Below are 21458 nucleotides of genomic sequence, written 5' to 3' on the forward strand. Positions count from 1 at the left end.
TGAAAACTCTGTTTATGTAAGGAGTTTCTGAGTTGGATTACTGATTTCCATGGGATTGTTTTAATATTTAACATCTCAAATATGGCAATTTGAAGATATTGAAATGAGCTTAATCTAAAAAGAAAAAACAATGAAATATATTCCCTACAATAGAAACCCACCAGATTTTTTTTGAAAATTATTAATATTATTCCTCACACAGCTCTGTGTAAAAAGATAATGGTACGTCAGTGTTTCTATTAGTGATTACTGCAGTGCTTTTCCAAGTACAGAAAAGGTGAGGATTGAGGATAGAGTATTTCCTTGAAAGTATTTAGTGATGCAAGTCAAGGCATCTTGCGGGATTTTGGATGAATACAGTAGCTGTATCCTAAGAAGTATCCAATTTTCATAACTTTTTTCTCATTTCTGAATAAAATATTTGACATTTCCTTTTAAATTGAATGTATGCAGAGACCAGTGTATGTGACTGATTGTGCCCCTTTTTACGTCTTCAGTGCAGTCTTAGGATGACCTTGATAATTCCCACATCAGGACTGTTGCTGCTGGTAGTGAATTTAGCCAACAAAGAAAAGGTTGTTTCTCCTCTTCCCTCCCTAAAGAGGATGAATCACCGGATTCCTTTCTGATGATCTTGGCCTCAGTTAAGATTGCTTTTTTCTTAGAAATAAATTAACAAGGCTTGAGCTTGCTCACGGTTGCATAGCAAAGCGACGGCTTTCGATTTCCATTTTTGACGTCCAAGTAGAGAGAAACTGAGAACTGTGTGTAATGATGGTCTAGACAAGGCTGAGCTGTGATTTAGATCAGCTGATTTGGATGCTTTCTGGTTTGTATTAAACTACACTACGTTTTTCTTTGCTGTGGATGATTTAGATCAGTTCCACTTATCTATTCATTGCCTTCTCTGTGTTTTGACAAATAAGCCTCTTGTGTCTTCCTCAAGGAAAACGGAGGTTGTAGACTCACTCTGGAGAACCCCGCAATCAGAAGCTGGAAGAAATCATTTTCTTTCCTGTCCTGAATTCTTACAGTAGATTCCTAAGAGCTTTTAAAGGTGAATTATCTTAATTGCGTAACCGTTTCTATAGAATCATAGAATGGTTTGGGTTGGAAGGGACCTTCAAGATCATCCAGTTCCAACCGCCTGCGATTGACAGGGATGCGTCCCACTGGATCAGGCTGCCCAAGGCTCCATCCAGCCTGGCCTTGAACACCTCCAGGGATATCTCTATCAAGATACATATCTTATTAGGGAGAACTGAGTAATGATTTGTAGCTCTGAAGGTGTGAGTTTGGTTTGCAAGCTCTCCTAGAGACTTTCATCTTGATCTGGGATAAATTACTAAATCTTCATATGGTTCAGGGTCTTGAAAAAAAAGGCATTCCTCTTCTCTTGTGGTTTGTTTCTGTACATGAGCCCATGAGATCTTAGGGCAGGGGATGCTTTTGTGGTTTCCTGCAATCCTGAGCTCTGTAGGGCTCTCTGGGTAAATCATCAGAATCAGTGATAGGTCAGTTTATTACTTGGAGGTGTAGATAGGTTTGTATTATTACTTTTGCTGGGGACCTACTGTTCAAGCCTTCTCTGCAACAAATGGAGATGATGGTGCTGACTCCCATCTGATTGTGTTTTTGAGGAATGGGAATGCTACACGTAAGTGGACTGAGGGTCATGGCTGACTTCTCAGAGTGGGTGACAGTCTGTTCCACCTGTAGCTGCAGATAACGACGAGTGTAGTTTATTAATTGTATTTTGGGTGGATGCAATGCACTGTTTGCTTATAGCGTTGCCAGTGACCAAGAACACTCATTCAGTGTAGTTGTGCTTTGTAGATATTTTCTAGGATACTGTTTTCAGTGCAACATTTCTTGGCTTTGAAGTGCTATGATATTTAATTTCACAGGCAGGAAATGCAGCACTTTCTCATTTATACTAATGTAAGACAAAAGCTTAATAGCTTTTTATGTTCGTCATAGTAGGAGTGTTCGGGACTTTGCAGGTACAAGACTGAAAAAAGCCGTAATAGATCACTTTGGCTCCTCAGCACAAGCATTCCTTGGATTTTTGGCAGCACGTTACCATTGCCAGTGCTGTGGCAGTGTCAGTCTTGGCAATCAATATTTGGGAGAAATATGTTTCACAAAGCCTTGTGATGCAAGATCTCAACGTGTAGAATGGATGGAGTTACCTTTAGGACTTGGCAATTAAAAACAATAGCATAAGGGTGAAATAATGACTTCATTGCGAAAATTTGTTGGGGGGAGGAGAGCTGTCTTTGTTTTTTTGAGCCTTATTGTAGGGAGTTTCTAGGATAAAGATACCATATCTATTTGACAGAGAGAAATATTTGTATCTGGGGAAAAAAACAAACCTATACTGACCTTTGGTATTTCATAGGTAGTTTGTTTTTCTCCTTCTTGGAGGTGCTGAGAACCTACATACTGAGCTCTGCCTCGCATTAATTGAAATTCGGATGAAGCTGTGATAAATCAATACAGTAATGATATATTTTGGAAACAGTAGGAAAGAACACTTTAAGCAGAAATTGTTTCTAAACTCCTTAGGAGCTTTCTTTGGGCAGAAATCAAATCAGCTATGGACTTGATATGTTTAAGCTGTGGCTTCTACCTGGTGCGTACTGGGGAGCTACTGGAATGCACGTTTCACTTGGCCAGGGTGAGTGCCACCGGTCTTCTTGCCGGTCAGACCCTGGTTCATTAAAGTATGAACCACGAGTGCTAATTGTCTCAACAACTAAGGCTGAATTTCCTGTTCTAGTAAAATAAAGGATTAGCAAAGCAAAGGAGGGGAAAATCTACCCTTTCAGAAATACTTAAGAAATTCAGTAAAGAGTCATAAATACTAATATTTTTATATTATCCTTTTTACTGTATTTGTGAATTTTACAGCAGTAATTTTCAGCAGATCTGCAGGAGATCTGCAGGAATGTTATGGCTGAAAAGCAATCGGAACTTGACGTGTGTTTCTATATGAAGGTGTAACTCTAACCACAAACTGAGTCCTTTCCGGAATAACAATGCAAGGCTTTTTTTTTTTTTTTTTTTATCGCTTACATATTCTTCATGTGTTTATTTCCTAATCTTCAATATTCTAGATTTTGGGTTGGTTTTTTTTTTTTTCTTCACATAGTTAACTTTTCTCTCTAAAACTGTTCTTATTTGTGAGATAAGATTTTTTTAATTCTAGAACAACTTTTATCTGCATGTTTTAAGTAGAATTTTAGGAGTTTGGGTGTTCATTTGAGGCTGTTTTTTTTTTTGTGGGCTTTTTTTTTTGCTTGTCAGTACACACCAAAGTACACAAAAGTATGTGCAAAACTGTGTAGAGAGATGATTGATCTATGTGAAATGGGTAGTTCAAGACATGTTTAGTTAGCACCTTACTACAAGGTAGAGGTATCTTGCTAATACCACAGTTAAGACAACATAGGGTGATTTCAATCATCTGCTCTCTGCGATTCCCAGATTCTGTGTTCCTTTCCAGTCAGAAGAGAATGATCAGACTAAGTCCCTACCATTCCATGGATATTGAGCCCAGTGTTCTAAGAATGTGATCTCTGAGCATCATTGAAGTGGTTTGAAAGTAAAGTTTTGCCTGTCTATAAAAGCTTCCAAAATAACTGCATAGGGTAGGAATATTGTGAAGCTTTCCTGCAAACAAAACTGTGTGTAGCTTCTTAGCTTCAAAGAGGAAACATAAATATGATTTAGGTAGAACAAAACGTAGCAGTGGACATCTCCAGCTTCTGTCAGACCCAGTCTTACTTTTTTCTCAGCATCATAGAACGGTTTGGGTTGGAAGGGACCTTGAAGCTCAGCCAGTTCCAACCCCCTGCCATGGGCAGGGACACCTTTCACTAGATGACTACATTTTATAATCAAGTATAAAATTAAATAAATGAAAAGCTAGAATTCGGAGTGGCTTTGTTAGCCTTCATATGTGATCGAAGCCAAGTCCACTGAAAAATATCCTCTTGGCCTTGGGTCTGCGATAGGTGCATTTGCACTGATCATGAAGCCGTTGGCTTAATTACTTCTTGTAATAATTTAAAAAGTTTAGTTAGGTTAATAGCGTCCTTATAGAACATGAAGTGCTGAAAGCTTCTGAAATGGGAAACAAAATGATGCCTTCTTGATAGTCTGTAGCTCTGAAACTTTACTCTACGCGCCTTCCTACAAATTAACGGAACGGCTGCCATCAAGTTAAGTGCAGACCAATTTGAGGAGAAAGTTAGTGGTTATCCCTGCTGTGCGTGCGCATTTTCAGATTAAAATACATTGATTTCATTCCATTTGTAATCTTAGTGGTTGATGGGCATTTTAAAGTGTATGGTAATTTCAGTCTTTCCTTTAAAGCCTCTCACAGTGGGATGTCCTGAAACTGTTGCAAACATGAGTGATCAGCCAAGCCCTCAGCAAACTTGTATCGGCTTTATAAGTGGTTTTGTAATGTCTAGTGTGGCTCTTAAAATATATTGTGCACAGTTAGCCTCCTTACATTCTTTAGTGACAATCTATTTTTAATAAAGCCATTTAGCTTGGTTAATTAGAGTTAGTAATAAATCTCCCAGGCTGCTGACAAATCTTAGGAACTATCTTAGACCGCACTGATTGAAGATGTAGCTGCAAGGTTATCTGTACGTATAGATGTACGTTGGCTTTCTGTCAGCACTATACTGACAAGAAAAGCGTTTTGAAGAATATAGATATGCATCTTGATGCCGGTCACAGAGCTCACCTGCTTGGAAAACAGTGGTAGAGAAAAATATATAGAATCATAGAATAGTTGGGGTTGGAAGGGACATTAAAGATCATCCAGTTCCAACCCCACTGCTATGGGCAGGGACACCTCCCACTGGATCAGGCTGCCCAAAGTCCATCCAACCTCGCCTTGAACATCTCCGGGAATGGGGCAGCCACAACTTCTCTGGACCACCTCTTCCAGGGCCTCACCACTCACATAGTGAAGAAATTCCTCCTTCTAATCTAAATCTGGGACAGTCTAAATCTGCCCCTCTCCAGTTTATACCAATTGCCCCTCATCCTATCCCCACAAGCTTTTGTTGAACAGCCCCTCCCCAGCTTTCTTGTAGCCCCTTTCAGGTACTGGAAGGTTGCTATAAGATCTGCTTGGAACCTTCTCCAGGCTGAACAAGCCCAACTCTCTCAGCCTGTCCTCGTAGGGGAGGTGCTCCAGCCCTCGGATCATCTTTGTAGCCCTCCTCTGGACCTGTTCCAACGGTTCCATCTGCTTATTATGTTGAGGATGATATGCGATGAAAAAGTGGGGAATAGCCCATGCCAGTGGTATCACACAGGGAGGCTGATATGAGCCTTCCTTCGCAGCTCTAGCCCGGTGGTTTACGTCAGTAGCACACCATTTCTCTTACCTGTTTTTTTATCTTGAGGCTTCTTGTTCTTTCTGTACAGTTCAGCCCTGTGTTGTGATCCAGCTTCTCTCCTCTGCGTGGCGTTCCCAGAAGCTTTCTCGTCCATGCCCTCACCTTCTTAAGTCTCAGGTCAGAGTAGATCTTTGCTAATTCCACCTAAAGTGGTGCATTCCACTATAAGCTCACGTAATTCACTCTTGGGACTCACAAGGGAGTTTATTCAGCTTTCCTAAGAATATCTCTGGAGCAGACTGTAAAGCCTGCAGGCTCGGATATTGGCAGCTTCATAGTGCTTGATCATACTTGAACAATCCATTACTGGGATGTGTAACTGTGCACAAGTGAGACCCGGGGGACAGAGTCATTGTGGCTTTAGGCTGAGCTGCTTCTGCTCAGGCTGCGCAGTGAGTTGCGATAGGTCAGGGACTTTGTGGGTCTGGTACTAATGTGAAGAATATAGATTTAATTCGTGCCAGAAAACATAGTGTAATGCCTGTTGGTGCACGACCTGCAAATTAGCATTACAGACGATAGTGAAAAAGGCCTGCTGGAGTGATTCGGAGCCTGAGTAAGGACCCCCTAAGGAGGCATGGAACAATAGCAGGAGACTGCGGATTAACTTGATAACGACCTGAAAGATACCTCGTGCAAGAAACCGAGTTCAAAGTACAGAAGTGAAGATAAGGAAAATGAAAAGGAGATCGCCACATGGACAATATCGACCTGCAGAATAATATAAAAGGAACTGAGAACTCGGACTTAGGTGTGCGTTGTTGGTGGAGCGGAGACTCCCCAGTGCACCCAGCGCTGTTTGCTTCTAATGCTTTCCCATATAAATATAATAAAGCAATCTTTTGCAGAAATTACGATTGATTGAGTATTTATAACACTAAAAATACTGGCATTTCATAGAACGGTTTGGGTTGGAAACCCATCCATTCCCACCCCCTGCCATGGGTAGAGACACCTCCCACTGGATCGGGCTGCCCAAAACCCCATCCAACCTGGCCTTCAACAGCTCCAGGGATGGGACAGCCACCACTGCTCTGGACAACCTGGGCCAGGGCCTCACTAAAGTAATTTGATCCAGTTCACTCTTTTCACCCAGTTCCATAGCAGCAGGTTTTTTGTCAGGTCTGGAGAATCCATTCACTATTTTCAAGCACATTGTTAAATGTTAGCAATACTTTGACTCTTAGATGTAGTTCATACCCTCGCGTGCAGCTACCGACAAACAGATTCAAGGCAGATGTTGTCTCCCTGGGTTACTGCTTTGGAGAGGCTGTTAAATAGCTTCAAATCTGGAGCTGCCTGCTGGTGTAGTCGATGCAGTTGAACAGCACCGGCAGCTGACTGGACAATCTCTGCTGAGCTGCAGCCGGGAATTCCAGTTTGTTCTTCAACGCGGGCTACTGTATTGGTAAATATTACTGAGGATGATACAGCCTATGTGAAACTGGTCCTTCAGTCTTCATTGAAGTAAAGAAAGGGATCTTACTGTCCAAGTGATAGTGGCCTCTGGGAAGGACTATCTGCAGTTACTCACGGTCTAAATCTACATGGCTACATCAAGTCAGAGGAGAACAAAGACTTTTTACCTGTAGCTTCTCTCCTTTGCTTTTGTGTTATGTGCATACACGACCTTCCTCTCCCTGCTTTTCTGTGATTTTTTTCCATTTATAACATAGTGGAAGCTTTCATTTAGCTAAGGAATCAATAATTACAGCGCAAACCATGCTCTGCTGTGCTTAGTAGTAGGACTACGCTTTATTCTTTTTGTCTCCAGCGTGGCAGGTATGCATAAGGGAAAAAAAGGAAAGGAAATAAAATGTTAATGGAGTGATTTGGACAATGAAAGGAGATCTTATGTTCCACTTTGAAGGAACTTTCTGGCTGCTAGTTGATGAAACTAGAAAGGTTTCTAGAAGTTAACTCTTTTAATACCAAGACAGTCCAGCACAGGGTAGATCACTGCGTCTGAAATTGGTAGTTTTAAACTTAGTGTTACTTGTTTAAGGAGGAGTAATTAATTTACTTGATTTTCAACTTTAAGTGTTTTTCCCAAAACACTAAAACCAGTGATTGTCGTGAATTGAATATATAGGATTTTATACTGACACTTTCATAGCCTTCCTTTTTAAACATCAAATCTTTTTCCAGTAACAGATAAATAAATGGTATTAACAATAGTATCAGACCAAGGCTTTGTCACATACACCCACATCATTAACCAAACTTTGTTATGAGTTCAAATGACAGTGGCATTTTATTTGCCTTTTTTACTATACCTCACCGTACCTACAGTGTTGAGTTGCTTCTCTCCCATTGCTGCAATATCGAACTACGTAAGTGGGTGGTTTAATCTTTTGGGGTAAGAAAGGGTTTGGCTGGGATAAATAGTGAATTTATATTTGGTTGCAGGTATTGGTAAGTACTGGTGGCTGCTCTCTTTCTAAAGCAATGATGTGTTGATACAACTGCCGAGAAGTTAACTTGTAGGAATATAATGCTAAAAGAATAAGCTTCTGATAGAGAATAAGCATCTGATAGAGTTCAGTTGTTCACCTGTTGTCTTCCAATCATACCCCGCTCTCTGCTTTAATATGTATCAAAACTAATAAAATAAGTATTTTTTTAACTAAAGAAAAATTGGTGGAAGCTTATCAGAGAAGAAAAATAGATCGGAAAAATAAGACAACGTTGTGACTTCAAAGTAGTAGCAGAAGTACTATTTTCAAGGCCAGGTTGGATGGGGCCTTGGGCAGCCTGATTCAGTGGGAGGTGTCCCTGCCCATGGCAGGGAGTTGGAACTAGATGGTCTTTAATGTCCCTTCCAGCCCAAACTATTCTATGATTCTACTACCTTGCATGAACTTATGCAGCATTTCTGAGAATTAATAGTTCTATTTTTTTTTCTCCAGGATTCAGAATGCCTTGTTGATACCCAAGTGAGCCCAGACCTTGTGCCTACTGAAGAACATACTCAACCCCTGAAATCTGGAGAGTATAAACTGAGCAGCGTTTTTAAAGAGCACAACTCTAGCAGTGAGCTGGTAGGAACCATTGACAGCACATTAGTTTAATTGTTAAGTATTATTTTTCAACAGGTCATTGAGAAACACTTGCTTTAAGTACGCTTCTGAAAAGCCACTGCAGCAATCAGGGGACATCCTCTCTGAAGGCTGTGAAAGTGGGAAAAAAAAGGATCGTAATATTTGGTGGCAGCATGTAAATGCAGTAGAACACCTGGGCAGAATTGTTTACAAAGGCTGAGATTCATCTTTTATGTAAGAAGGGTGGGATTTGGTTAGTAGGTATAAAAATGGGAACCAGAGCAGGCTATAAACTCAGGTTCCAGGGAACTGAATTATAATGCTGAATATTTTTGCAATTTGGATTTGATTGCAGTTTGTTCCCTTGGGTTAAAAATCAGAAGAGTTTAAATTTAGATTAGTTTGATGGTGCAAATAGTCGGTAAGCAGTGATATTTCCAGGCTTGCTAGGAAGAATAAGCATAAATATATATATATATATTTAAAAAAAGAGCTAGTAGCAAAACTCAGATTATTCTGACATGTTACTAGGCATGAGTATGTTTTAATTTTAAAAATAATCCATACTTTTGTCTTTAAGATAAAATTTTTGTAGCTTGATGATATTCTTGATGCACTCAGATTGCCATTAGATGGCTTCTGGATGTACCACCCTGAAGAAAAACTGTTTCTACACGTAATTGTAGAAGCTTAATTACTTCTTGCATCCAAGAAAGAGAACCACAAAATATTTGGGGCTGGAAGGGGCGTTAAAGCCAGTTCCACCCTGTGCCATGGGTAGGGATACCTCCCACAGGATCAGGTTGTTCAAAGCCCCATCCAACCTGATCCTGAACACCTCCAGGGATGTGAGAACCATAATTCAAGGTAGTTAAGTTTTAAAAGTCCAAGAACTTGTGCCATGTGATTCTCATGCCGGTTAAGAGTTGGGCAATCGATTGACTTGCTAAAAACATCAGCGTTGTGCAGAAAGAGTGATACCTCGTGGAAACAGTGCCAGAAATCAGAGCCAAGGAGAGCAGTGGCGTAAATTAAACTACGCTGGTGTGGGTGTAAGGTAGATCTTGTCTGTGAAAATGGAAACTACTTACACATTTAGTAATGGCAGTGCAGCTGTCACACAGGTCTGTTCTTTTGGTGACTACGTGCGTTTTGCAACACGTACACACAGTACTGCTTTGAGTTCTGACTGAGCTGGGCAGGTTTCTGCTTAGTTTGTCGTGCTCAGTTCTGGCTTTCTGTTTGGCTGATCCCTAACCTATATTCATAAAGTGATATTCTGAATAATTTTATCTTGTACTGACTATTCAATTTGGTCCAATCGTGAAAGAGAACTTGCAACTGGCACCCTGTGCTGCCTCTCTGAGGAGGCTGCGGTAAATCCACCTAAAATATTAGTCGGCACCCAAAACCAAAGTAAGCCCAACACCTCGGAGAAGGAGGAAAACACTTCTACACAAGATTTTCAGTGAATCGGGTGGGATGATGATCAAAATGTCATCTTTAATGGCTCCGTTGTCTGAGATCTACATGCATGACAGGCTGTAGAGGGGCAAGTCTGAAGTAATGGTTTATCTGAATGTTTATCTTAAGTTTGCCTTTACCTGTAGCAGGAAGCCAGGTTGGGTTGCAAATTGCTTTTGGATGTTGTTGCAAAGGATTTGTGTATGTTAAAATATATAATATGTAACAGAAAGTAGTAAACGCTCATTGGGTAGTCAAGAAAGGAGACATGCCTAAATTTCGCTGTTATCTTACACTTGAACAGAACCAGGTAAATATTGTTCATTTAAGACTATTCCTTGTGTTCCTGACCTTTCTTGAGTTGTATTTTTATATCTTACTGAAAATGTTATTGTAGATCCTTATATCCGGTGCTTCTGGTTATTGCTAGAAGAAAAACTCTCTGTACTGAGGAATGGTAACTATTTTCTATGGCTAATAACTGGATATCGCACCTTAAGGATACAATGCCACTTGAGAAAGCAATTTACAGGAATAAAAATAAATTCAATGCCTTTAAATGTATTTGGAAGCACTTTAGAACTTGCTTGAAGAAACAGCAACTAAACTGAAAAAAAGGCAGTGAGGATGTGTATTTAATTTCATATCCTGCCAATATGATATTGGCTTTCATGTTAAGATAATGCTTTAAAGAAAGTGAGAGCCTAGGATAGCGCTCTGAAATTAACTCAAATGCCTATTTTCAAAATGGGAAAATAGAAAAGCAGGTGAAGAACAAAATAAGATTTTTAAAATGTCTGTGATAAAGTGTGAACGTTGTGATTGAAATTTTCATTCACTTAAAAAAATCTCTTTGTGAGCACAGTGGTTTCTCATTTCCACGTGTTCAACACTGTTTGAAAAACGGCATTTAAAAGTTAGTCATCTCAACTAACAAAGCCTGGTTTGCTGAAAGGAGGCTTTTTATTGGCAGCATGTACTACAGTTTAACACCTCACCCAAGTTCAAACAAGATTGGTAGAGAAGTGCACTCAGAAGTATTGGGGTTCCCATGTGTTTCAAGAAAACAGAGTTGAAGAGGTTGCTTTTAGTACCCACTTGGCTGCAGATGGCTGAGAATTCAAAGAGGAGAGAGAAGCTGAAAATACTCTATTTCTGTGCAAGAGCTTCAAATGGAGCTCCTGCCTTATTTGATGCTGTAGAATCCACTTTTGAGGTACTGCCGATGCACATCGAGCTTGGGTTATCATTTTTAGTTTGACACAGCAGCTATTCAGTCCGGAATTTGGCTTTCCGTGGAAGCCGAAAAGGTTATTAAACACATAAATCGTGATTTTCCGGAGAAGAATGGCTTAGATTAAATTATCTGTATAGAGAATTAAATAAAAATGACCCATTTGAAGAAATTCTGAGCTTTCACTAAACGTATTGATAGCCGTTATGATTGTCTATTAGATTTTACAGACAGAAGGTTGAAATCAGAATCCAGTGGATGAAAATGAATTCTTTCTTGTAATTCGTAAGATAGATAGGAAATCTTCTCTTGACTTAAAAGACTAAGTTGGCTGGTTTAGGACTTAGGTTTTTCTCAACAAAACCAATGTATCCAAAAGAGCAGTATCGGACTTGGTTTGTGTATGTGTGTTACCAGGTTCCTTTATGTTACTGTAGAAGTTGGAGCTCCTGCAAACCCAAATTCACGAGTTTTTACATGCCTCAAAGCTGCTGTTGGTTAGTTCTTTAGCCCTTCATCAGTATTCATCAAAACTTGTGTTTAAGGGGGAAAATCCCTTGGGAAATCACGTTTGTTTTCTGCTAAGCTGAACGTTTCCCACTTTTCAAATCATTGCATTGGTGTTCCTTGTCTGCGTTAAGCTCACATTTCTCCGGTGTCCTTTTAAATATCTTGGTAAATCTTACTCTGCCTACAAGATTCACTGTAAGGCGCGTTATATAAAGCCTAAATGATCTCCCAACTTTCCTTCCTTACGGTTCACTTTCTTCTCACCTGCTCTCCACGTCTTTCTGGTGACACCAAGGGCTCTGCCTGGCTTTCTGTGGAGGGTGTTTCCACAGTCACCATATGCAATGCATCTGTTGTGGTTTACGTTGTCTTCACTGGGGAAAAGAAAACTGCCTGTGCAAACATTATTCAGTGCCTTTTTCATGGTTAGTGCAGTGTTGGAAAATGTCATGGATTATTTTGGGGGTGCTTATCTCAGATGCAGCTGAAAAATTAGCGGTACTGGCATGGGAGTTTCAGATTTGTACGATACTGTATTTAGCATGTAATTTAATTTTTTTTTTATAGATGGAAAGTGGCTTTATTTCTCTTGTTCACATCTCAGATCAGAAAATTAGTGTTGTGAAAATGCTGGCTATTTGCTGTTTAATGATCGTGTTTTTAAATACCCCTTAATTTAAGCAGAATCACAAGTGAAGGCTCAATCACTTTCCTTTTCTGGTTAATTTTATAAAATATCATTGCCTTGACCTCTTCCTTTCCCCCCATGCCTCACACACAGAGGTTACAGTTCTTCTTTTAAAGCTTATTTGATGGTTATCGTGTAGTAATTGCTGTAAAAATGCCGCTTTCGTGGGTAGAATTCATGAAGTAGATGGGTTAATATTTTAAATGAATGCTTTACCTGGTAAGTAACCTGCATAAATAGAAGAGGTATCCTATATTATTCTTGTTTACCTGTACCTGATGTTCCCAAGTCCTTTATCCTTGTTCCCCATTATGTAAAAGAAAAAGATAGGGAATCACAAATGCTCTGCCTGGGCACGGTAAAAACACAAAGCTGGAGATAATAAAGGAAAGCAAATACAAAATATTTAGTGATTATCTAGGCTTTCTTGATGGGCTCAGTAAAAGATAACTTTTCCTATAGGGACTAATTCATCAGGATATCTTATTATACTTGTTTCCCCCACTTGTTATCAGTAGGTTCCAGAGAAGATTTTTAAGAACTTATCTCCTTGGGAAGAATGCAAATTGCCTTGCAGAATAAAATGGGGGAGGTGATTGTATGAGACTTAAGCACAAATTGAGATCAAACTTAGTCTTGTGTCTTCTGCAAAGTTACGGATGTAAGGCTGTGCAGGAATTACTGCGGAAACCTGTGCTCTTCCCCTATTTAGTTCCCCACAGCTACGTTTTCCCCTTCTTGACAGACACGTGTAGTGGCACACGCAGATGCAGAGATGTGCACACAGAGGAATGATCTTTGCTGAAAGAGCATTCTGTGAATGTTGACATAGAATCATGGAATGGTTTGGGTTGGAAGGGACCTTAAAGATCAACCAGTTCCAACCCCGCTGCCATGGGCAGGGACACCTCCCACTGGATCAGGGTGATCAAAGCCCCATCCAACCTGGCCTTGGACACCTCCAGGGATGGAGCAGTCACAGCCTCACTGGGCAACCTGTTCCACGGCCTCACCACTCTCATAGAGAAGAAATCCCTCCTTATGTCCAGTCTAAATCTGCCCCTCTCCAGTTTATACCCGTTCCCCCTCATCCTATCATTCCACACCTTTGTAAACTGCCCCTCCCCAGCTTTCTTGTAGCCACTTCAGTTACTGGAAGGTCCCTGTGCGGTCTCCTTGGAGATTTCTGTTCTTCAGGCTGAACAACCCCAAGTCTCTCAGCCTGTCCTCATACGGAAGCCTTCAGATCATCTTTATAGTCTCCTCTGGACCCCTTCCAACAGCTCCATCTTGGCGTTGGCCAAACCCTGCTGGAATGTTGTCAGGCTGTGCCTGTTTCCTTGGGAGCTGTTCCAGGGCTCCACCACCCTCGGGGAGAAGAACCTTTTCCTAATGTCCAACTTAACACTCCTCCAGCACATCTTCCTGCCATTCCCTTACCAACTTTTCTCATAGACTTTATTATTGCTCCTTGATATTCTTTTTTCTTGCAGTGCCTGTAGGGTGTTGATAACAGTTACCCTGATGCTTTGCTGAGACTGCTGCCTGTCAGACTGACAAATGCCATCTCCCTCTTTCCTGTGTTCTGCCCATTTGTTTCCACCTCTTTCTTGTCTTAGAGGTGGTGAAGTAACGTCATTTAGTTCCATGTCTGAAAGACACCGAGCAAAATAGGGTCCGTCTACCAAGAGGTGATCAGTCATACGAATTGTATCATGTCCTCGTATAACACCAGCTAGAAAATGGAGGATTCAAAGCCCAAAATTCATGTGGTGAAATTTCCTGTCGAAATGGAGGTAAAGAAAATCCTTACTAATAATTTAAACCCTCTTCTTGCCTCCCTAGAGCATTAGAAAAAAATTTTTTTTTATTAAACTACATTTTTCCATTAACAGTAAAACTTTTTAATTGTGCCATCATGTGCTGATTTTTTGCATGAGTGGCCACAGTAAATTGAAGATTTGCATTAGCAACATTAGCTGCGGCTTAATTTTCCTATGGAAATTATACCTGCTTTTCCAGGAATATGACAAGAACAGTAGCTTTTTCTTATCCTACTCTCTCGTGTTGTAGCCCTTTCGATCAGTTTGGCTCCAGCACAGCAGATATTGAAGCTTTTTGGAGCGTTTCCCATAGATTGGTGGGGCAGTATGACAATCCTTGCCTTCCAACTTCAATCGTTCAGGAGCCACCTGGGGTTTATTCCGTTCATTTTGTGTTGTGTCTTGCATATGGGATGAGAGGAGATGTCCTCAAGTTGCACCCAGGGACGTTTAGATTGGGTATCGGGGAGGATTTCTTCACTGAAAGGCTTCTCAGGCCTCGGCAGAGGCTGCCCAGGGAGGTGGTGGAGTCCCCGTTCCTGGAGGGGTTTAAAAGATGTGCGGATGACTGCTCAGGGTTCTGGTTTAGTAGTGGACAGGTGTGGTTGGACTCAATCCCAAAGGTCTTTCCCAACCAAACGATTTTATGATTCTGTTGTTCTCAGATTCTCACTTCCGTTGCATGCTTCAGACTCAGTCCATGACCCAAGGAAATCTGGGCTTTTATTGTGTGGATTTTCTAAGCTGGATCTCTGACAGCTAGGGTTTAGCTCCAGAATGGGATTTGTTCTCTTTATCAAACTGCTGTTGAACTTGGAGGCATCTGGATTTCCCTGGCACTGACCATCTCAGCATGGCATCTTTCACATGGGCACTTATAAACCATTTACGTGATTTGGCTGAGGCAGAAGAGCACCTTTCTTAAAATGTCCTTAGCAGAGAAGGCTCTTCTTTTCAGATCTCAGACTTTCCATTAAAACCAATTTATGCTCTTGGAATTCTATGAGCAAATAATTTGTAATATTGAACCTTTCAAAGATTTATGATATAAGGAGGTAACGTTTTGTTAGAACTGCAGGTTTTGTTCAATTTTTGTTATTCAAAAGCCAAAGCTTTGATTATTTCTTCAATGTGTGTGCGTAACAGTGAGGGCAAAGATGAAGAAAGTCGATCTCACCTATGTGTAAAAAATACTCAATCCCTTACTCTATCCAGTCATGACATCTAGGCATGACTTGGATTTCCAGTCTGTGAGGTGGGTGGGAAGTTGGCTGACTGGCTGGGTCCAGTGGGGAATGATCAGTGGCACAAAGTCCAGTTGAAGGCTACTAACTAGCAGTGCATCCCCCGGGGTCAGAACTGGGTCTAGTCCTGCTTAACCCCTTCAGTAATGATCTGCACAGTGGGGTATGGCACACCTACAGTGAGTTCACTGATGACACCAGATTCGGAGGAGTTGGGGACACACCAGAGGGTCACACTGACGTCTGGAGGGATCTCAGCAGGGTGGAACAACGGGCTGATGGGAATCTCATGAAGTTTAACAAGGAGAAATGTCAAGCACTAGACCTGGGAAGGAACAGCCTCAGGTACCAAGATGTGCCGAGGGTCACCCAGCTGGAAAGCAACCTGTCAGAAAAGGACCTGGAGGTCCTTGTGACAAAGAAAGTGAATGATGTTTGGGGCTTCACTGTAGAAGTGTTTCCAACAGGTTGAGGGAGGTGATGGTTCTCCTCTACTTAGCAATAAGGAGGCCTCCCCTGAGAGCTGGGTCCAGTGCTGGGCTCCACGCCGCACGAGAGATACTTTCTGGTTGTCCTAGAGAGAATACGGCCAAGGGCCAGGAAGGTGGTGGACTGGAGCCTCTGTCCTGTGAAGAAGGGCTGAGAGCTGGGACTGTTCAGCCTGGAGAAGAGGTGGCTCAGGGGCAGGTCTTATCAATTGATGTGTGAAAATACTTGAAAGGAGGATGCAAAAAGATGGAGTCAGGCTCAGCGGCGCCCAGTGATGGGACAGTGGATACAAATCAAAGTGCAGGAAGGTCCCTTTGAATATCGGGAAATGCTTTCTCGCAGTCAGTGTCACCGTGCACGGCCTGGGTTGCCAAGGGGTGTTCTGGAGTCTCTATCCTGAGAGTTGTTCAAAAGAGGTCTGAGCATGGTCCAGGGCTGCTGGCTCCATGTAACCCTGCTTGAGCAGGGGGGTTGGACCAGATGATCTGCAGAAGTCCTTTCCGATGTCAAGCATTCTCTGATTTAATTATATAGAGAAATGCACATAAGCACATATATAAGCATTTCTAAATTATATATAGTTAATAATGCTTTTAGATGTTGTGCTGTTAACTTTAACATCTGCTGAATAACTGCAGTCAGTGTAGTTGCAGGATTGCATTTTTGTGTGTGCTTAAATAGTCAAATATTCAATTCTGCCTCTTTTTAAATACTCAAATATTGCCTTGGTTTTCGAAAGTAGAAGGAATATGAGGGGCAGCTTGGATTGATCCTTATCTCCTTGTATGTATTCAAAGAAATTCCTGTTTTTCCTATTGTTTTTCTTCTCTCTGTACTTGAACAACCTTTGAATGTGTTTGAAGGAGCTAATGCAAGAGACAGGTAAATGTTTACGGGGGTCACTCAGTGCATCCTCCTGGCACAAGGGGGAAAGGAGCAGCTTGGCCTGGGTTACTCCAGCCAGATCAGAACCTATGCTTCCAGCAAACTTATTTTGCAGTGTTTTAAACTGTTAACTTCATCTGATGTATCTTGTTAAGTATTTTAGTGTAAATGCTAATAGCAAATTTGTTATCTCTATCTTTTCCATACAGGACATCCAAGTCATTTCCTACCATAAGCACTTGCTTTAATGCCTCTTTTCCCCATGACTTGAGAAGTCATTTCCCTGGCCTTGATAAGAAATATGAAGGTGTGTTTACACTGCAAATAAAGGAAGTCTAAGTATTTATAATGGCTTTCCAGTACTTAAATGGGCTCCAGGAAACCTGGGGAGGGACTTTTTAGCAAGGCCTGTTGTGACAGGACGTGGAGTAATGGCTTTAAACTCAGGGAGGTGAGATTTAGAGTGGATATAAGGAATGAAGGTTTTATAATGAGGGTGGTGAAACAGTGGCCCAAGTTGCCCAGGAAGGTGGTGGATACCCCATCCCTGGAAACATTCCAATTTGGTTTGGATGGGGCTCCGAGCAGCCTGATGGGGTTAAAGATGTCCCTGCTCCTGCAGGGGGGTTGGATTGGATGAACCGTAAAGCTCCTTTCTAAACCAAATCGTTTGATGATTCTGTCTTCAGTGATGAATAACCCTAAAAGCTCTGAAGTACAGTGGGTTCACCTGGCGCACGTGGCCAATCCCGGGCGCGCAGACCGGCCCTGAGGTCATTTCCCCGGGCACGGTGGGGTGAGATGCGCAGGGCAGCCTGGACTCTAGCAGCTCTCAAACATGGAGCGAGCGCCGGACTGGGGACTCAAAAGCTGAGTCAGGGCGTGCCGAGTGCCAGGCTGCAGCGGGCAGCGCAGATTTAATTTAGATCTAATGTTCAGTAAAGACAGAGTAGGCATCTATATCTGTGTGTGTGCTTGTACGGCTCCGGCTGTCCTGCGAGCTGAGACTTGACGCACGAACTTATCTCTCCAACAGTCCTACGAGGTGGCATTATCCTCCTGTAAAATAATTCCGGCAAGATTACCTAAGTGGAAAATCTGGAAATTAAATTCGTGTCTTCCAAGTCACAGTTCAGCGCTTTAACCTTCGATTTCAGAGTATCGCTGTTTCCTATAGAAATTAAGTTCTTAATTTCTTTCTGCATTAAGGCCCACATTGTAATGGAGAGATTATTTCATGGACTCCGGTCTGCTCATTATCGTACAGTCTCTGTAACAGCTTTAATGCAGTTTATGGGGAAGAAGTACTCACAGGAAAATGTCAAATGCAGTTTAGCTCCCTGTAATGCAGTTCAATAAGGATAAAAAGCGAGTTCTCCATGAATAATCGGCATGAACTGTGTGGATCACACTCTGATAAGTTCTGTGAGGGCTTGCTGCGGTGTCAGTATGAATGCATAGCTCCTGGCTATGACCCTTTCAACCTCATATGTGGCTTTTTCTGCCTAACACAGTAATAAGAGAAGTAAATGGTTCCCTTAGCTTCACATTTGCTTCTTCCCCCACTCACTTTTTTCCTTGGTAAATGTCCCTTCCCGTTACTCTCTATAAGCTTCTGGTTATCATAGCCTTAAGAAGTCACTTTGTTTCTCATTAGTTTTGTCTGCAACGTTGGCCACAAGTGCTTATTCCTGGGGGAAGGCTTTGGCCGTGGCTTTAACGGGCAGCTTGGAGCCGTAGCAGTCATAACGTGAAGTCGTATTTTGCTTTTATGATGCACACGTGAAATGAGCTGCGTATCTCTGGAACTTTGTTAGCGAACAAGCATCTTGCTCAGAAAGCCGAGCAATTCTCAGGGAAGATCAGCAGAAGGAAAGCAGAGAGTGTGTGGGTTTTGGGTTTTTTTTTTTGTTACCTTTTGTAGTTTTTGAAGCAGACGTCTTAGAAAACCCTGGTAGTGCTTGTTTACAACACTATACTTCTATAAAGATACTGCCTTAATGTTAATAAGGCTCCTGCATATTCTCCATACACGGAAAGGTAACTGTCAGCTCTTCTAAATTTGGTTTATTTCCCTTTTATTCCCAGTAGATCATAGACGAGAAAGAAGTTGATTAGGTTGGGTTGGGAAATGGCTGAGAAGCATTAAACTGAAAACAGGCAGTGTGTGGCGATTCAATATTCCCAAAGCCCTGGGAACTAAATATTCAATTGCACTGTGCTTATTTTGAAAAAATGTCACTTATAAAAAATAAACGAAGTTCAGATTGTTTTGTTGCTTGTCAGATGGGATGAGGTGCTACCCTGAAGTTATTTTGATAATAAATTTGTGGAATAACAATGTGCCGAGTTGGAAGGGACCAACAAGGACCACCGAGTCCAGCTTTTGTCCAGGACAACCCCAACATTCACACCGTGGGGCTGAGGGCGTTGTCCAAACCCTTCTGGAATATTGTCAGGCTGTGCCTGCTTCCCTGGGAGCTGTTCCAGGGCTCCACCACCGTCGGGGGGAAGAACCTTCTCCTGATGTCCAACCTAACCCTCCTGTGGCATCTTCCTTCAGATCCTGCCATTGGTGACCAGAGAGAAAAGCTCAGCGCTTGCTCCTCGTTCTGTGTGTGGAAGCTGTAAACTGTGATGATGTCTCCTCTTCTCCAAAGTGTAAATGAGGTCTTGGGTTTTTCTTCAAGTGAAATATTTTGTTGACCTTCAAGATGGTGATTTTAGGGGGAAATCACATTGTAGAAACATGGTTGTTTGGTTTTTTTGAAATGCTCGTTCTATTTTAGAGTAGAGAAATACTGAACTCAAGGATTTCCAAAAGGTGAATAATATCGATCTTGACGCTTTATTGGCCTTGATACAATTCTAACAGCTATCTGCAAAAAGATCCTCAATTAATGTACAACACCAAAATAGCCTTGTAAATTGAAATTCCATTTCCATTTTTATTATATTTTTAGTACCCATTCAGAACTGATCTTTAAGAAATTCAGGAGGTGGTGTTTATCTAAGAGTTTTGTCTTGGTTTGATATGTCAGTTTTTAAATTTCAATGTATTTGGCAATTAATTTTTCCATGTGAAGAAACATCTCTGGGAAAAGTAAATTTTTTTTAGGAAGTAAAGTTTTTAGGCACTGACATCAGGGCTTTATGAATATCAGAGTCAGCAACAAATACACTGTTAGCCTACAGCGAAGCAGTTTGTTTTCTGGGAAAATAAGGAGCATTGATGAATGATGTTTCTGAGAACCAGTGTTCAATGCTTAATATGTTGTGATACAGAAAATCGAAGTGGAAGATAATGCTAAATTAAAATGAATGTATTCTAAATAGATACAAGTGACAAATACAAAAGTAATGCATGATGTAGAAAGATCAGTTGCTGCTCTGAAATACTATGTGAGGTTGCACGTGCTGTGCGTTAATGAAGAATTCTATTTGCCAAAACATTTAATGCATCACAATTAATACCGTAAAGCTCTTTTCATTCTCCTTGATTGCAAATATCTTGTGGAAATAGTAAATTGATGTGGTAACGCTGCTGATATTTCCTTTCAAAGGCCAGGTTGGATAGGTCTTTGAGCACCATGATCCAGTGGGAAGTGTCCCTGCCCATGGCAGGGGGTGGAACTGGGTGGGCATTAAGGTCTCTTCCAGCCCAAACCATTCTGTGATTCTTAGTCTGACGCGGGATAAGATGTTGTGCATGTATTAGAAACCTACTGTATGAGCATTTCCTTTTTTATGGGCTGAAGTAATAGAAACTGAACTCACCTACCATTTATTTATAGGTGAATTCCATAATCGGAGTGTGAAATCGCTGAAGATTTTGGGTGTTTATGGTTGTGATGATTTAGAGATACAAGATTTAACCCATAGGTACATAAAGACGGCAGTTCCTGTTTGCGTAACTCTATCTCCTAATCACTTCTCACATTGCTGTTTCATCCTGCGGGATGTAAATAGCTGAAATTTAAAAAGTCTTTGCTTCTTTTTTTCTCTTTCGAAATAACCTTAAAGGCAATTTCAGTTATTAAAGTGAATGTACTCCATGAACTGTAGTAGATGCAGTGGCTGTGAAGAAAAGCAAGACAAATGCCAGAGATAGAAAGAAGAAAACGGGTGCATTTACACTTGTGTTTGAGAGAGTAAATAGCCAGTAGTCCTCGAAGAATTATTGGGTTGTGGGCAGACTTGCTGCAGTGAGTGAAAGTTCATGCATACAATAAGTATAAGTAGAAATATCTGTGAAAACTGAACTGTTGGAGTCACTCCAAGAATGATAGAAATGTTCCCTCAGGACATTTGCATCATTTGCGTTGCAATATGGTTAAGAGGAAGCTTAACTTTTAATATGTATCATAGAGCTTTTGCAGATATCGTCTTGTATGTCATGATATAACCTTTAAACTGCCACAAAATGGTTGGAATTATTCAACAAAGACACAAAGTTCTGAATTTTTTGCCTAGGACAGTGGAAAAGACAGTGTGAGAAATGGTCTTAGCGAATTCTCTCTGCTCCCCATGAAGGCCAGACAGGACACAGGGTAAAGTTATGTGCTTAAAATAATGGAGGAGAGCCTTTTTCTTTACACTTACCAGGTGTGTCTGCCTGAGAGAGAAGGTATAGCAGCACTTCCTTGGGGATTCG

At 41.2% G+C, this 21458-nt stretch overlaps 1 protein-coding gene across 1 annotated transcript in view; it reads left to right on the forward strand.

Annotated features, from left to right (window-relative positions):
• LOC128852503 (sperm-associated antigen 16 protein-like) overlaps window positions 1–21458 on the forward strand; it is a 254316-nt gene that overhangs the window by 14512 nt on the left and 218346 nt on the right. The window contains exon 2 of the mRNA XM_054069936.1: window positions 8336–8467. Coding sequence (XP_053925911.1) covers window positions 8336–8467 — 132 coding nt within the window. The remainder of the gene's footprint in view (window positions 1–8335; window positions 8468–21458) is intronic.

Source organism: Cuculus canorus, chromosome 6 (genome assembly GCF_017976375.1).
Source record: "Cuculus canorus isolate bCucCan1 chromosome 6, bCucCan1.pri, whole genome shotgun sequence".
Classification (NCBI taxonomy): domain Eukaryota; kingdom Metazoa; phylum Chordata; class Aves; order Cuculiformes; family Cuculidae; genus Cuculus; species Cuculus canorus.